At 40.4% G+C, this 12,397-nt stretch overlaps 1 protein-coding gene across 1 annotated transcript in view; it reads left to right on the top strand.

Annotated features, from left to right (window-relative positions):
* Positions 1-11,694, top strand: part of CDC42BPB (CDC42 binding protein kinase beta) — an 87,854-nt gene extending 76,160 nt beyond the window's left edge. The window contains 9 exon segments of the mRNA XM_010711937.2: positions 2,109-2,705; positions 5,370-5,467; positions 5,579-5,663; positions 5,816-5,893; positions 5,896-5,935; positions 6,039-6,156; positions 7,255-7,363; positions 7,456-7,526; positions 9,936-11,694. Of these exon segments, the coding sequence (XP_010710239.1) occupies positions 2,109-2,705; positions 5,370-5,467; positions 5,579-5,663; positions 5,816-5,893; positions 5,896-5,935; positions 6,039-6,156; positions 7,255-7,363; positions 7,456-7,526; positions 9,936-10,067 (1,328 nt within the window). The 3' untranslated portion in view covers positions 10,068-11,694.
* Positions 11,695-12,397: the final 703 nt, after the last annotated feature.

Below are 12,397 nucleotides of genomic sequence, written 5' to 3'. Positions count from 1 at the left end.
AAACTGACTCTAATTAGAAATCAAGCAGCGACAAAAAGTGTTTAGAAGACTTTGGCCATTAAAGCCATTGTGTACAGTTTTCTGTTTCTTACAGCTGGTAGAAATTTGACAACCACTCATATTATGTGGCTGATGATAGCCAAAGTAAATGACTTGCCTGCCTTTCTGTTATCTCTTTACCTCCATGACCTAATGCTTCCTTCCAAACCTGCTCTTTTCCTTTCCCTTTTTAACACACTCTACTCTCTTTTTTGAGAAAAGTGAAACTGCTTTAGCCTGTTCTTTCCTATGACTTGTCGTGTCCATTCCAGAAGTTAATCCAGAACAGGTTTCTGGTGTCTCAGTAAAGTGAATGCTACTTAGTCACTGGTCAGCATAGACATACCTCTCTAACACTGAATTATCTGTCATCGCAGATAAGAAATAAAGGAAGCATTTTCCCCTTTAGGCTTATATCCTGGTCACAAACACAGATAAGTGAGGCAGACATGTCTTGGTATGGTAGAGAAAGTATAGAGGCCAAAAAGCTTACTAGCAGATGAGAACGAGGACAGTTAGGGGCTAAACCAGTAAAACACATCTGTTTAATTTTGCAGTGCAGTTTTTTGAAATCTGATATTCCATAATATCTTAGTGCAGTATAAAATAAACTATTGGAGTCAAACTGAATTAATAAAATTTATATTTCTAACGAGCAGTGCAAATTGAAAAGCAAAAGAATCTACTGCTATATATCCTGTTCCAAATTGCCATTGGAAACATTAGTCATTTATTTCTCTTCGATTTCAAAAGCAGCCAAACGTACCTTGTGAAAACCATGCTTGCTTGTAATTGGTGAAGCACTCTAACTTCAGATGATGTTCTAAATCCTTACTTTTTATGGCATAAGAATTTAACATCTTTGGCTATCTGGTAGGATTGATTTTGAGACAAAAAGCAAACTGTTACTGATTCCTTTTGTTTAGAATAGACCATTGCCCAATTCTAGGAGAAACTACTTTGTATATAAAGACATCAGATATTTGAAATTCTTTTTCGCAGTAATGAATGCCATTCCTTTGAGTAAAATTCCAGTGGTCACCATTCTGTAAGTACTTAGATATAAACATAACTTAAGATGCAAGTAATTCCAGGGATTCCAGGATAGCTTCTTGCACACAGTACCTTTCATTTGAAAGGTCGTTTCTTACAGAAACAATAACCACATCACAGTGCCATGTATAAGGTGAAAACAAATCATCAGTTTTGGTTTTAAGTTAAAATATGTTTTCCATGAGTTTTCTGTGGCCAGTTCCTGTGTGTAACGATACTTTCGTACATAGTAATCTCTGTCATTTTATGGGAATTGTAATTGTCAGTGTTAATGAACTGGCAGCTGCCTATATAAAAGAATAAGATGTGCACAAGCCTGTCAGATGCTGCTAGCTCAATATTGGGATCTTCAAACAGTGAAGTCTCCCCAGTTTCTATAGATAACCTAAATAGTAGACCTCTGTAGTGTGAGATAGCTTTTCCTAATGTGTGTACTAAACCTTTCCTGCTCTAGTTTAAGCTAATTCCTACTTCCCCTTTACCCAGCATACACAACATTTTTTGCCTTTCCCTATACGAATTTAATGTCCACTGGCTGTAGGGCTCTTGTATTTGCATATGGCATTTGCCAACACTAACAGCATTCTCAGTTCCTAACATTAAATACTTTACATTTCTTCTCTTTGTGTTCTGCTAATTTAGTCTTACTCCATAGTTTACTCAAAATACTGATGTTTTTCCTGAGTGTGGGCCAGTTTCAGAAGGTAAATGGTATTACAGTGAGTAGGTAGTACGGATATTAGTTCTTGGGTTTTTTTCTGAATTTACCCTAAAGGTTAAGCAACCTTATCCTGCAATGCAATGAAGCTTTATCTCAATAAAGAGAGTTACAGGAATGCTTTGTTTCATTGTTCTGAGAATTAATAACAGAGCATCTAACATATAATAAGTGTTCTTTGTTATCTGGTATGTGTCTGTGTTTAGATCTATTTTTGGACATCAGTATATAATTCTGCAGTGTTTCCAGGCCTTACAGGTTTATTGTTTAACTTAGACAGCTCTTGTTTCCTTTGCAGTGATCGTCCGTGCTGCTGATTGTAAGAAGGTGTACCAGATCGAGCTTGCTCCCAAAGAGAAAATCATCATCCTCATCTGTGGCCGGAACCATCACGTTCACCTTTTCCCCTGGGCTTCTCTGGACGGATCAGAAGGAAGCTTTGACATTAAGCTTGCAGAAACTAAAGGCTGCCAATTGATTACAACTGGAACGCTAAAGAAGAGTTCTGCGACTTGTTTGTTTGTAGCTGTTAAACGGCAGGTTTTTTGCTATGAAATTCACAGAACTAAACCTTTCCACAAAAAATTCAGTGAAATTCAGGCTCCAGGAACTGTTCAGTGGATGGCAGTGTTCAAGGACAAGCTCTGTGTTGGCTACCAGTCTGGGTTCTCTCTGTTGACCATCCAGGGAGATGGACAATCTATAAACCTGGTAAATCCTAATGACCCCTCACTTATGTTCCTCTCACAGCAGTCTTTTGATGCCCTTTGTGCTGTGGAGCTCAGTAATGAGGAATACCTGCTTTGCTTCAGCCATATGGGAGTATACGTCGATTCGCAAGGTCGAAGGTCACGCATGCAGGAACTAATGTGGCCTGCAACTCCTGTTGCCTGTAGTATGTATATGTTTTTCTGTTGCCATATCCCTGTTGCTGCTTTACTTGTCTAAAAATAATCAGCATGTATTCTATTTTGCTTCGGTTTGTCTTTCAGTGCCAACAGTTTAAGTTTTGATGAGTTAACAGGATGCATATCCTGACAGTAGTTTTGGACTTGGCAATCTCATGGACTGAGATCCTGGAAGCTGCAAGAGAAACGCTTTGTTTTGTGTAGGATGCAGAATAACTGACAGTGGAATCATAGAATCATAGAATCGCTCAGGTTGGAAAAGACCTTAAAGATTAAGTCCAACCACAGCCTAACCATACTACCCAAACTCTAGCAACCCTGTGCTAAATCATGTCCCTGAGCACCACATCCAAATGGTTTCTAAACCCATTCAGGGATGGCGAGTGCAAAATGTCTTGTACAGAGTAGTCCTGGATGCAGGGCAGTACAAGAATTCTGGAGTAGTCCTCAATGCAGGAAATGCTGCATAGGTTTCAGCTCCTCTAGAGAACCTAAAAGTTTGGTTGTCTTTGGATTATCTTCTGTGTCCTGTGTTCAAAGCACAGTAGGAAGTTGGAGACTAAATGTAACTGCGACTCTGAAGGATCATAAGGTTAACAAAATAAGTGGCAGCTGGTTGCAGTTTTCTGCTTTTTGTTATATTTTGAGGGAGAGAATTTCCAAAAAGAATAGAGACAGATGAAGGATATCTTTTCATCCACTCTGTCCTTTTCAGGAGCTCTGGTTTATCAGCTAGCTAGGAGAGAAGCACACGTGGAACATTTTTCAGTAGTCAGAGGCAGTTCATGATAAAACTCAGATTTCTATTTGGAGCTCAAATAGCAATTAAAGTGTTTCAGATGATTGAAGGCAAGAAATATCTTTTTGTTTAAATAGTACACAGAGCAGGTAGGTGCTCATTGGTTTGATCAGGCCAGACCCTAATGGCAGTTTGTTTAATTTTAATTGTCTCAAACTGAGATTGTTTGCTTGCTTTCCTCTGACCTAGTTCTGTACAGATGTCCGAGGAAAAGGTACAACGAAACAATGTTGATGCAAATTTACTCTAAAGCACCATTAGCCAAAGCTAATGTTTCCTTTTCCTTTATCAGCTTTACAGTTCTCTGTATTTCAGCTGACTAGATGTGCTAGTTAATTGTTCTGTCTGTTATTATTAGAAGCTGGTCTTACTGTAAACTATTTTATAGCTCTCTAATATGTGCAGTTTGTTTTATTTTTTTAGAATAGTAGACAAAGGAAACTGGAATACTTCCTTTTCCATCAGCCTTGTCTTCCTTCCCAGACTTGATGTGATGGTGGCTGATTTTTTATTCCTTATGAACTGTCTCATCAGGAGACCATCAAAGTGAAAATAGCTCTTGCCCAGTGGTAGCTTCTGCTGTAGCAAAGGAGGTTTTAGGATTTGGTGGATAATACGGGTTATAGGAGACGCCAAGGTCAGTGTAAGCACAGTCTGCTCCATTCTTTTGGTCAGCCAGTTGAGTGTTGGATGTGAGCTGAAGGGGCTTAGGCAGCGTGGGGCTGTTAGCTGTAACGTACTCAGAGCCTGCTCTGCACTGGGAGCTGCATGGTGGGCAAGGCCAGCGCAGATGGGGCCAGGTCTCTGGATCTAGTGAGGCTCTGCCTGGGCTGCAAGCTGTGCCACGCAGGAGCTCAGTGTTCCCGACTGGTGTTCTGTGCTCTCCCTTTATTTGTACATCCAAGCCAACCATGACCCCATAAAATCGACAGCCGGCCATTAAGTCCCTTCTGGGATACGTATATATGGTAGCTGTCCAAGGATTTCTGTGAATGAGCACAAAAAACAGCACCAAAACACTGTTTCAGTTCTTGTTAAGAGTGTCCTGTTGGGTTATTTTCCTTTTGTTCGTCGCAGCAGCTCCCAGACTACCTTTTCTCTACTAGATGCGATAAATTTCTAGTAACTGTTCTTTACATCAGGACACAAACTTTATGTGAGTAGGACCACGTTGATATGAAGCTTAGGGATCTCTGGTTTTTGTTGGACCTAAAATAAGCTTTTCTGCAGGTGCCTTTTATGCTTTTAAAAAAGGTTTAAAAGATGAAATGGATTGTGAGTCTTAACCATTGTGACATTTTGATGTTAACCCGATGAAAGCAACCCATATGTGAATATCTAAAGCTAGATAATTGTTAGGAAGAAAGGAAGGAAATTCAGAATAGAACTGCATCGTGACTTCATGACCCACCTCACAGATGGTGACCCTCTTTTCCCCTGCACGCAGCAGATGTATGGGTAGTTTGTTGCTTCCGAAATGAAGTAATCTGCATCTGTAGAAAAGCGAGCTTCAAGCGTGTCGCTTGATTTCTACCAAGTGCCAAATTAGTGTGCATCTGCAAACTTCAGATGGCATTTTGCAATTTCATGAAATCGTTATTCAAAGCTTAAAAATACTGGAAGAGTCAGAGGTAAATCTTTCTGTGATGCTGGTAGCTGTCATTAGCAAGTCTGTTATGGCAAAAATGTCTGTTTGAAAGTGGGCCTGGGAAAAAGGTTGATGTTTTAAAATGTAGCTTACACGTAGTGTAAGGTAGAGAACTTGTAACTGCTAAAATTTGCTTAAATGTACATCAGGTATGGACCTCTGAAGCCACATGAGGGTCTTCTCTTTGTTCTTACATCTATGCAGGTTGCAATTCTTCGTACGTAACAGTGTACAGTGAATATGGTGTTGATGTGTTTGATGTTAACACTATGGAATGGGTCCAGACTATTGGCCTGCGAAGGGTAAGTACTTTTCTTTGAATATAGAACTTAATTGGGTTAATTCCAGGGGATATGTTCCTTCCCAGTGTATGCTAAGCTTTAGTTGATTTTCTGCCTCCCTCCTGAAAACAGATCAGACCATTAAACATGGATGGCACACTGAACCTCCTTAACTGTGAGCCACCAAGACTAATATATTTCAAGAACAAGTTTACAGGTGAGTATTGAGCAAGGGGAGAAATGGGAAAATGATACCAAGCTGCCTGAATAATTTTAAGCGATGATACCTTTGCATGAGATGAAACTTGTGCTGGATAATTCCTGGTCAACATGACTCTAAGTATACAAATTTGCATTGTGATATTACAGCAGGAGCTGTCCTCAGTGTACCAGAAACATCTGACAATAGCAAAAAGCAAATGCTTCGAACAAGGAGCAAAAGAAGATTTGTTTTAAGGTTCCCGAGGAGGAGCGAATACAGCAGAGGCGGTAAGAATTAAGTTCTTGTTTTTTCTTATTTTGTAACTGGTTCTACATGACGACACGCAAAGATTGGGAATGCTGATAGCAAAAATCACTCTGCTTTCTTCAGGGAAATGCTCAGAGATCCGGAGCTAAGGTCAAAGATGATTTCTAACCCAACAAATTTCAACCACGTGGCTCACATGGGACCAGGAGATGGAATGCAGGTTCTCATGGACCTCCCGCTGGTAAAATACATTTGGAAGGGAGGGAGATGAATGTGCACGTGCAATTGCTCAGGAAAAAGAAAACATGAAAATTTACTGTGTAGGATTCAAATACTATCTAAGTACCAAATTTTTCTTCTTGACATTTTGAGAAAGGCGAACCTTCCTTATTTATGTGCAGTGGCTCTAAATCCTCTGCAGAGAAATACTATTTGCTGGCTTAAGAAGGAGACACTGAGAGAAGTAGATATCATTGCTGTGAGCTTGTTAGTACTTATGTAAATAATCAGTCTCTCCTCCTTCCTTTTTCTTGTTTGTCACCTTAAAGTAACAGAATGAATTTCCTTCCCCCTCGTCCTCTCAACATTCTGGTCTGATACCACCTCCAGCAGGCTTGGAGCATGTCTTTCACAAGCTCTGTGTCCACTGAAATCCTTTTCCAGAGTGACCATTCCTCACTGCAAGGCTCCCCTCTGCTTTCTTCCTCTTCCTGTTCCTCCTCTGCTTCCTTAGCAAGGGTAGGAGTAGCTGCATGCTGTCAGAAATAAGAATGGTGTGCTTGTGCCATTTGGACAACTGCAGAGAAAAAAAAAAAGGGGTGGGGGGGAATGAATGCTTTTGAAGATAACTAAAGCACTGTATGTTTGCAGCAATATTTTTTTGGTTTGCATTTAACATATACAGCAGTGCGAGCTATTTAATAGCTAAATCTCCAAGAGCAAGGTGCAGAGGTATGCTTCTGAGGCTGTGTGCCTTCCATTTTAAAGCTGCTGGTCAGGGTTTTTCTTGTCCTTTGCTAGCTTCTGTAAGGTTAATGCATTCATCGTTTCAGCAGGAGGAGGAAGGAAGCAGAGCTATTGGCACAGTCACTGCCCCTTCATAGAGGGTTTGCTGGCTGACAGGTTCCAATGGCTGCAATGGGGCTTAGTTCTTTCTCTGTCTTTCTCAGGGTTTGTGTCTGTTACTGAAAATATGTGGATGTGGTCAAGTAAGTTCAGAGTTTTTCTACCAACACCGAGTTGTAATAGCTTCAAAAGCACGGCAGAATTTTCACGAGTAACAACCCCTAGTTGGATAGCTTCTGTTGCTGGCTAACAAAGTGTTTCATTTCAACTGCAGAGCGTCTTACCTGCTGCACAGGATGAAAAACCATGTCCATCTGCAGCTAACCTCTCACGGCAGCAACAGCAGCAAAGAAGCAAAACCTATATTTCGTGGCCCTCATCAAGTAAGGCTGGAAGCAAGCTTTTCAGTTCTAAGGTGTTGTTTGTGGCTTCAACAACAGATGTAAAGCTGCTGTTTTTCCTTCTCTCTCTACAGGTGGCAGTGATGTGGGGGGAGCCATGCCTTCCCGAAGTATGTCCGATCCTGACCAGGAGTTTGACAAAGAGGTAAAGATGCTGTTGCTAAATGGAGACTGACAACGTCCTGTTGCTGTAGATTGTTTTCTTCTTCCAGTAAATTAACTATCTTGGAAAATACTTCATAAAGACTGTGTTCTTTGGAGATATTTTCTTTCTGCAGATGTTTTCTCTAGCACGTAACACAATCTGATTGTATGTTGGATACACCAGTGCTGAAGCAAGGCTGAGAATCTTTTTATAGTGATATTTTAAGACATATTGTGTCCTGGATTAAGCTTTGTAGATGAGGCAATTTTGTCTAATTGATGAAATGTCCTCAAAGCTCCAAGAAATGTTCTCTGGGCTATTAGCATAGAAGAGCAAAGAAGTGCTACTTAGTTAAATAGTTTTCTGTGCTGCCTTAAGGAAAACTTTTTGTCTTGTAACTTGAAAAGGAATAAAATTTTAAAATGCGTAAAGCTGTTTTTAGCAAATGTAAAATTAGGTGCCAGTAGTCACTAGTCTGAAAGTGTCTGCAGAAGAGTGGTGTCCCTGAATTCAAGGAGGTTATATGATAGATTTATTTATCACTCCTTGATTTGCTATGGGTGTCACTTCTTGCAAGCTTTGTTGAAATGCCACCTGTGTGAGATAAGCATTAGGAAGTTTTGCTGGGAGACAAACTCTTAGATCGAGGCATTTGTTTTTATTTTTAATGCTTTTTAGTGTCCCTATTTTTAGCAGTCCTATTTAACATTCTGGATTTAGAGTGGTGGCTACCTTGCTTTTTCCAGAAGCCAGACCTCTAAAGGATGGCAAATCGAAGTGTTTGTCTCGAGTTCTGATCACAGCCATTCTCAGACTTCCTGTGTCACCTCACTGAGGAAATGCTTATCACTATTAAAAGAAGCATGTAACATGGGACTCTCTAAGTGTAGGTGTATGGGGCTGCTGAATCACGGCCTGAACCTTTTGATTGATCACCTGAGGCGAGCAATGAGTCAGCCATGGGAGCACAGGTGAAGGCAATTCACCTGTGCTGCAGGAAGGGGTGGAGCCTGGCTCCACCTCTCCTAGACCCATTTAAGAGCTGACTGCCAGTAGGGAAGGATCTCTCTCTGGAGATCTGCTCCATCAGGAGTTTATTTCGCGAGCCCAGGACAGGGTGAGTGATTTTCTCTTATTTCTCCAATATAAGATCTATTAGCCAAGCTCCTGGATATATATATCTATACCATCTGTATATCCATTGATTAAACAATATATCTATACCATCTGTATATCCATTGATTAAACAGTAGGCATTTCTAAAACTATCTTGATTTTTGAAAGGTGCTGGTGATAGAGCATCTTAGTTGCCTGTTGTTCTGTAGCATCCTTCTCAAATTTGATTATGCTTCTTGCTCTACTACTGTTTGTAGGCACGAGTAGTGGTAGGTTTTTATAACGTGTTCTTTTTTATCTTTTTTATCTTTTTAAATCTTAAATTTAATATACAGTGGATTGTAACTTGGAAAAGAAGTATCTAATACCACCTTCTACTTACATGCTACTTTTCCTCCTGTGGCTTTATTGCAGCATGATCTGGTTCATTTTGTTACAAAGGGTCTTGCGTTGTTTGAGCCATGCAAAACCTTATGAACAGCATCCTTGTAGGATGTTACCTTTCAATCCATTTACGAAATATGTATTCCCTTTCTTGAAAGTAACCAGCTGCAATAGTACCAATGTTTTCTGTGCGGTATTTTGTAAGCTGTGAATTTGTGCAATGCTCACAGTTGTAGCCCACCAAAATAGTGGGAAACTCGCCAGCCATCCTGTTGAAGTGAGACCAGCCTGTGAAGGCAGATATCCAACAACCAATCTAACGCTGGAGAAATAACTGGATAGACTGTCTCTGTTAGATAGTGGCGTAGGGCAGCTCCAGTAAGTACGTTCTGTTTCTGGACCTCCGTCCGGCCTGGTACTTGGCAACCTCCCCTCTTTTGTCAGGCACTGCACATGCTTGTCTTTGTTGCTGGCACTGCTTTGTAAACAGCTTGTGAGCTCGTTTCCTTCCTTCTCACCAAACTGAAGATGATTTCACTGTAATTGTTTACATGTTTATATGGACAGATAAACATACTCCTTGGCTATAAAAACGGCTTTTAAAACTCAGGCCGGTGAATGCAGAGTAACAATGAACAGATAGATGTGTTCTGTCAAGGAGGTTTTGCAGTGGCTGAAGTAGAGGAAGCTGGGGTGTAGCAATTTCCACACACTTTGCCATACTTCATGTTATATCAGAAGAACTGCTCTAAGGCCTGATAAAGATAATAAAAGTATTTGCATAGTGTTTAGCTATGAAATGAATCTAATATATGCTACATGTTGCTCTCCTTTGAGTGCCTTGAAAGCTTTTGAGTGCAAGAAATTGATCTTAAATAAGCGTAATTTTTTAATGTTTCTCGTTAACAGCCTGATTCAGACTCTACCAAACACTCTACTCCATCCAACAGCTCAAATCCTAGTGGTCCCCCAAGCCCCAACTCTCCTCATAGGAATCAGCTCACGTTAGATGGACTGGACCAGTCGACCTGCGACGCATAACACTACTGCTCACATCGGTCTGGCTTCGGTTACCTGCTGCTCCACAGAGCACTCAAGAGCAGGGCAAAGCTGTCTCGGATGCTAGTGCCAAGACTGACACCGAATCTCTAATGTTGTACAAGAGTAATTATATATCCAGATTGTAGATACAAACTATTGAAATGAAGAAAATTCTTTACTAAATAGCAATTGAGCTTTTTATGCAGAATTGTTCACTGCTCGGTTACGGTTGATTCCTTTCTGCACAGCTGTGACAAAGTTTTATTGCATAGGATCATTTAAGGCCACCAGTAAATATTGTTATTCTTACACTGAAAAAGAAATAGAGAGAGATACTGATAATGTTGCTACAATATCAGGAATATTATTTTTCTATAGAATGATGTAATATCTCATTAGCAGGAAATCCTTTTAGACACGATTTGGACCTCTGGATAGGAAATGCAAGCAGTCTAGTTACATCCTCAGAAAAAATACACTTCTCCCTTTTTCCCGTAATGGTTTATTTCCTAAATCTTAAGGAGAATGCTAGGAAGCTGTCGGTTCCCAACATCAGTAGTATCACCAGGATGTCAAATAAAAGTTGGTTATAGTCTTGTGGCCTTTTAATTCATTTAGCCATTACATATTCAGCTGCGTAACAGTCTTTCTATCTTTCTACCAACTTTTTAGTCTTGTACATAGGACTGCTACCAGTTATCTTCTACCCACACCCCGCTTGTTAGTCCTCATCAATCCCAGTCATTAGTCGAGGCTTTTAAAATATTGATAATTACTGCTGTGAAGAGAATTTTACTCATAGTTCCTGCCTATCTCCTTCTGAGAAGTCGTTTCTCCTGGGCTTTTTGGTGTAAGGACACAGGACTTGGTTAGCTGGCAGGCCTTCTTGTGGGCGCATTGCCCTTGGAGTCTGCTGGAGCTAAGGGACTCTCGCACTAAAATGTCAATCTGGTTATTGGTTACCAAAGTGGAATGTGAAGGATGTGTAACTGGGGGTGCTGCTTTTCTCATTAAATGTATCCTCATCTGCATGAAGACCCCATGATTATTAATCAAGTATTGATCATGTAGAAAAATGCACAACACACTCCTGTATATTTTGCTATGGCCCACGTGCAGTGGTGATGTTTTGCGTGTATATTTAATCTCATGCTTCCATGTATTATACATTTAGTAATCAAAAGATTTGTGACCATGTTTCATTAAAAGCTTGTAATTAATTCAGTGGCTGGCATATCCAGTTTGTCATTGTCACACTAGTGTGCCTTCTGTGCCAATTTTATGACAGTTGGATGTCACTTATTTAAAATTTGGTTTAAATGGGCTAATGATATACCAATGGCTAATGTTCTTTTCTGAAACACTGTATAGGACGTGCACTTATCTTTAGTTAAAACTGAGTGTTCTAGTCAACATTTAATCCTGTTACGTTAAGTGTTGGACAGTACTTGCTCTTTTTCTCAGATTATTGATAAAGGGGCTCAGTTAGAGCTGGACACTACTGCTTTGGGGGTTTTCTGGTTTTTACTTTTTTAATGTAAGTCTAAGTCTTTGTAATTATTGAATTGTGAGAACATTTTTGAACAATTTACCTGTCAATAAAGCAGAAGAGGGAGGTTTTAAAGTTCATAGTCGTCTGTCTTGACATCTGGAAACAGTCCACCACTGACACGTGCTGTTGTCTTGTGGTAACTTCACTTTGTCCATGAAAGCTTTATATAGACTGGAAGGTACTTTGAAGCTCCGTACCTGAACGCTACAAGAACGGTGCATGTTTCTGCACGTAGCTGCGTGCACTGGAGCAGTACGAGGCCTTTTGGTGAATTACAGTGCTGAAATGTACTCAAGTAGCTATTTCATCAAAGCAATGGCACAGTTAATTCATCTCAAATGATTCGGGTCCTTATGGCCAAAGCATTCACACTGGCACTGCTGCCCAGAGAGCTGTGGGTGCCTTGTCCCTGGAGGTGATCAAGGGCAGGATGGATGAGGCCCTGTACAGCCCGAGCTGGTGGGTAGTTTCCCTACATTGAGAGAACTGGATGGTCTTTGAGATCCCTTCCAACCCAAACTATTCTATGCTTAGGAGGAGGCTGCAGGATTTATTTAAAATAAGAAATACTTTACGTGTTTTCAAAGCAATAAATGCTAAAGAAACACTGCAAACATTTCAAGGAGAGATGTGTGAATGCTGCCCCACACACAGCACTGAGGGTGACAGGAGGATCGAGGTCTGTGTGCCGGAAGCCTTCAGACAAGCATTCATGCTAATCAGCCTTTGACTTTTACAAAATGTTTCTTCTGCTCTCGAGTTGATTTTTCTCCTCACA

Source organism: Meleagris gallopavo, chromosome 5 (assembly GCF_000146605.3).
Source record: "Meleagris gallopavo isolate NT-WF06-2002-E0010 breed Aviagen turkey brand Nicholas breeding stock chromosome 5, Turkey_5.1, whole genome shotgun sequence".
Lineage (NCBI taxonomy): Eukaryota > Metazoa > Chordata > Aves > Galliformes > Phasianidae > Meleagris > Meleagris gallopavo.
Note: the sequence above shows the minus strand (reverse complement) of the source record. Positions and strands in the feature narration are given on the sequence as shown.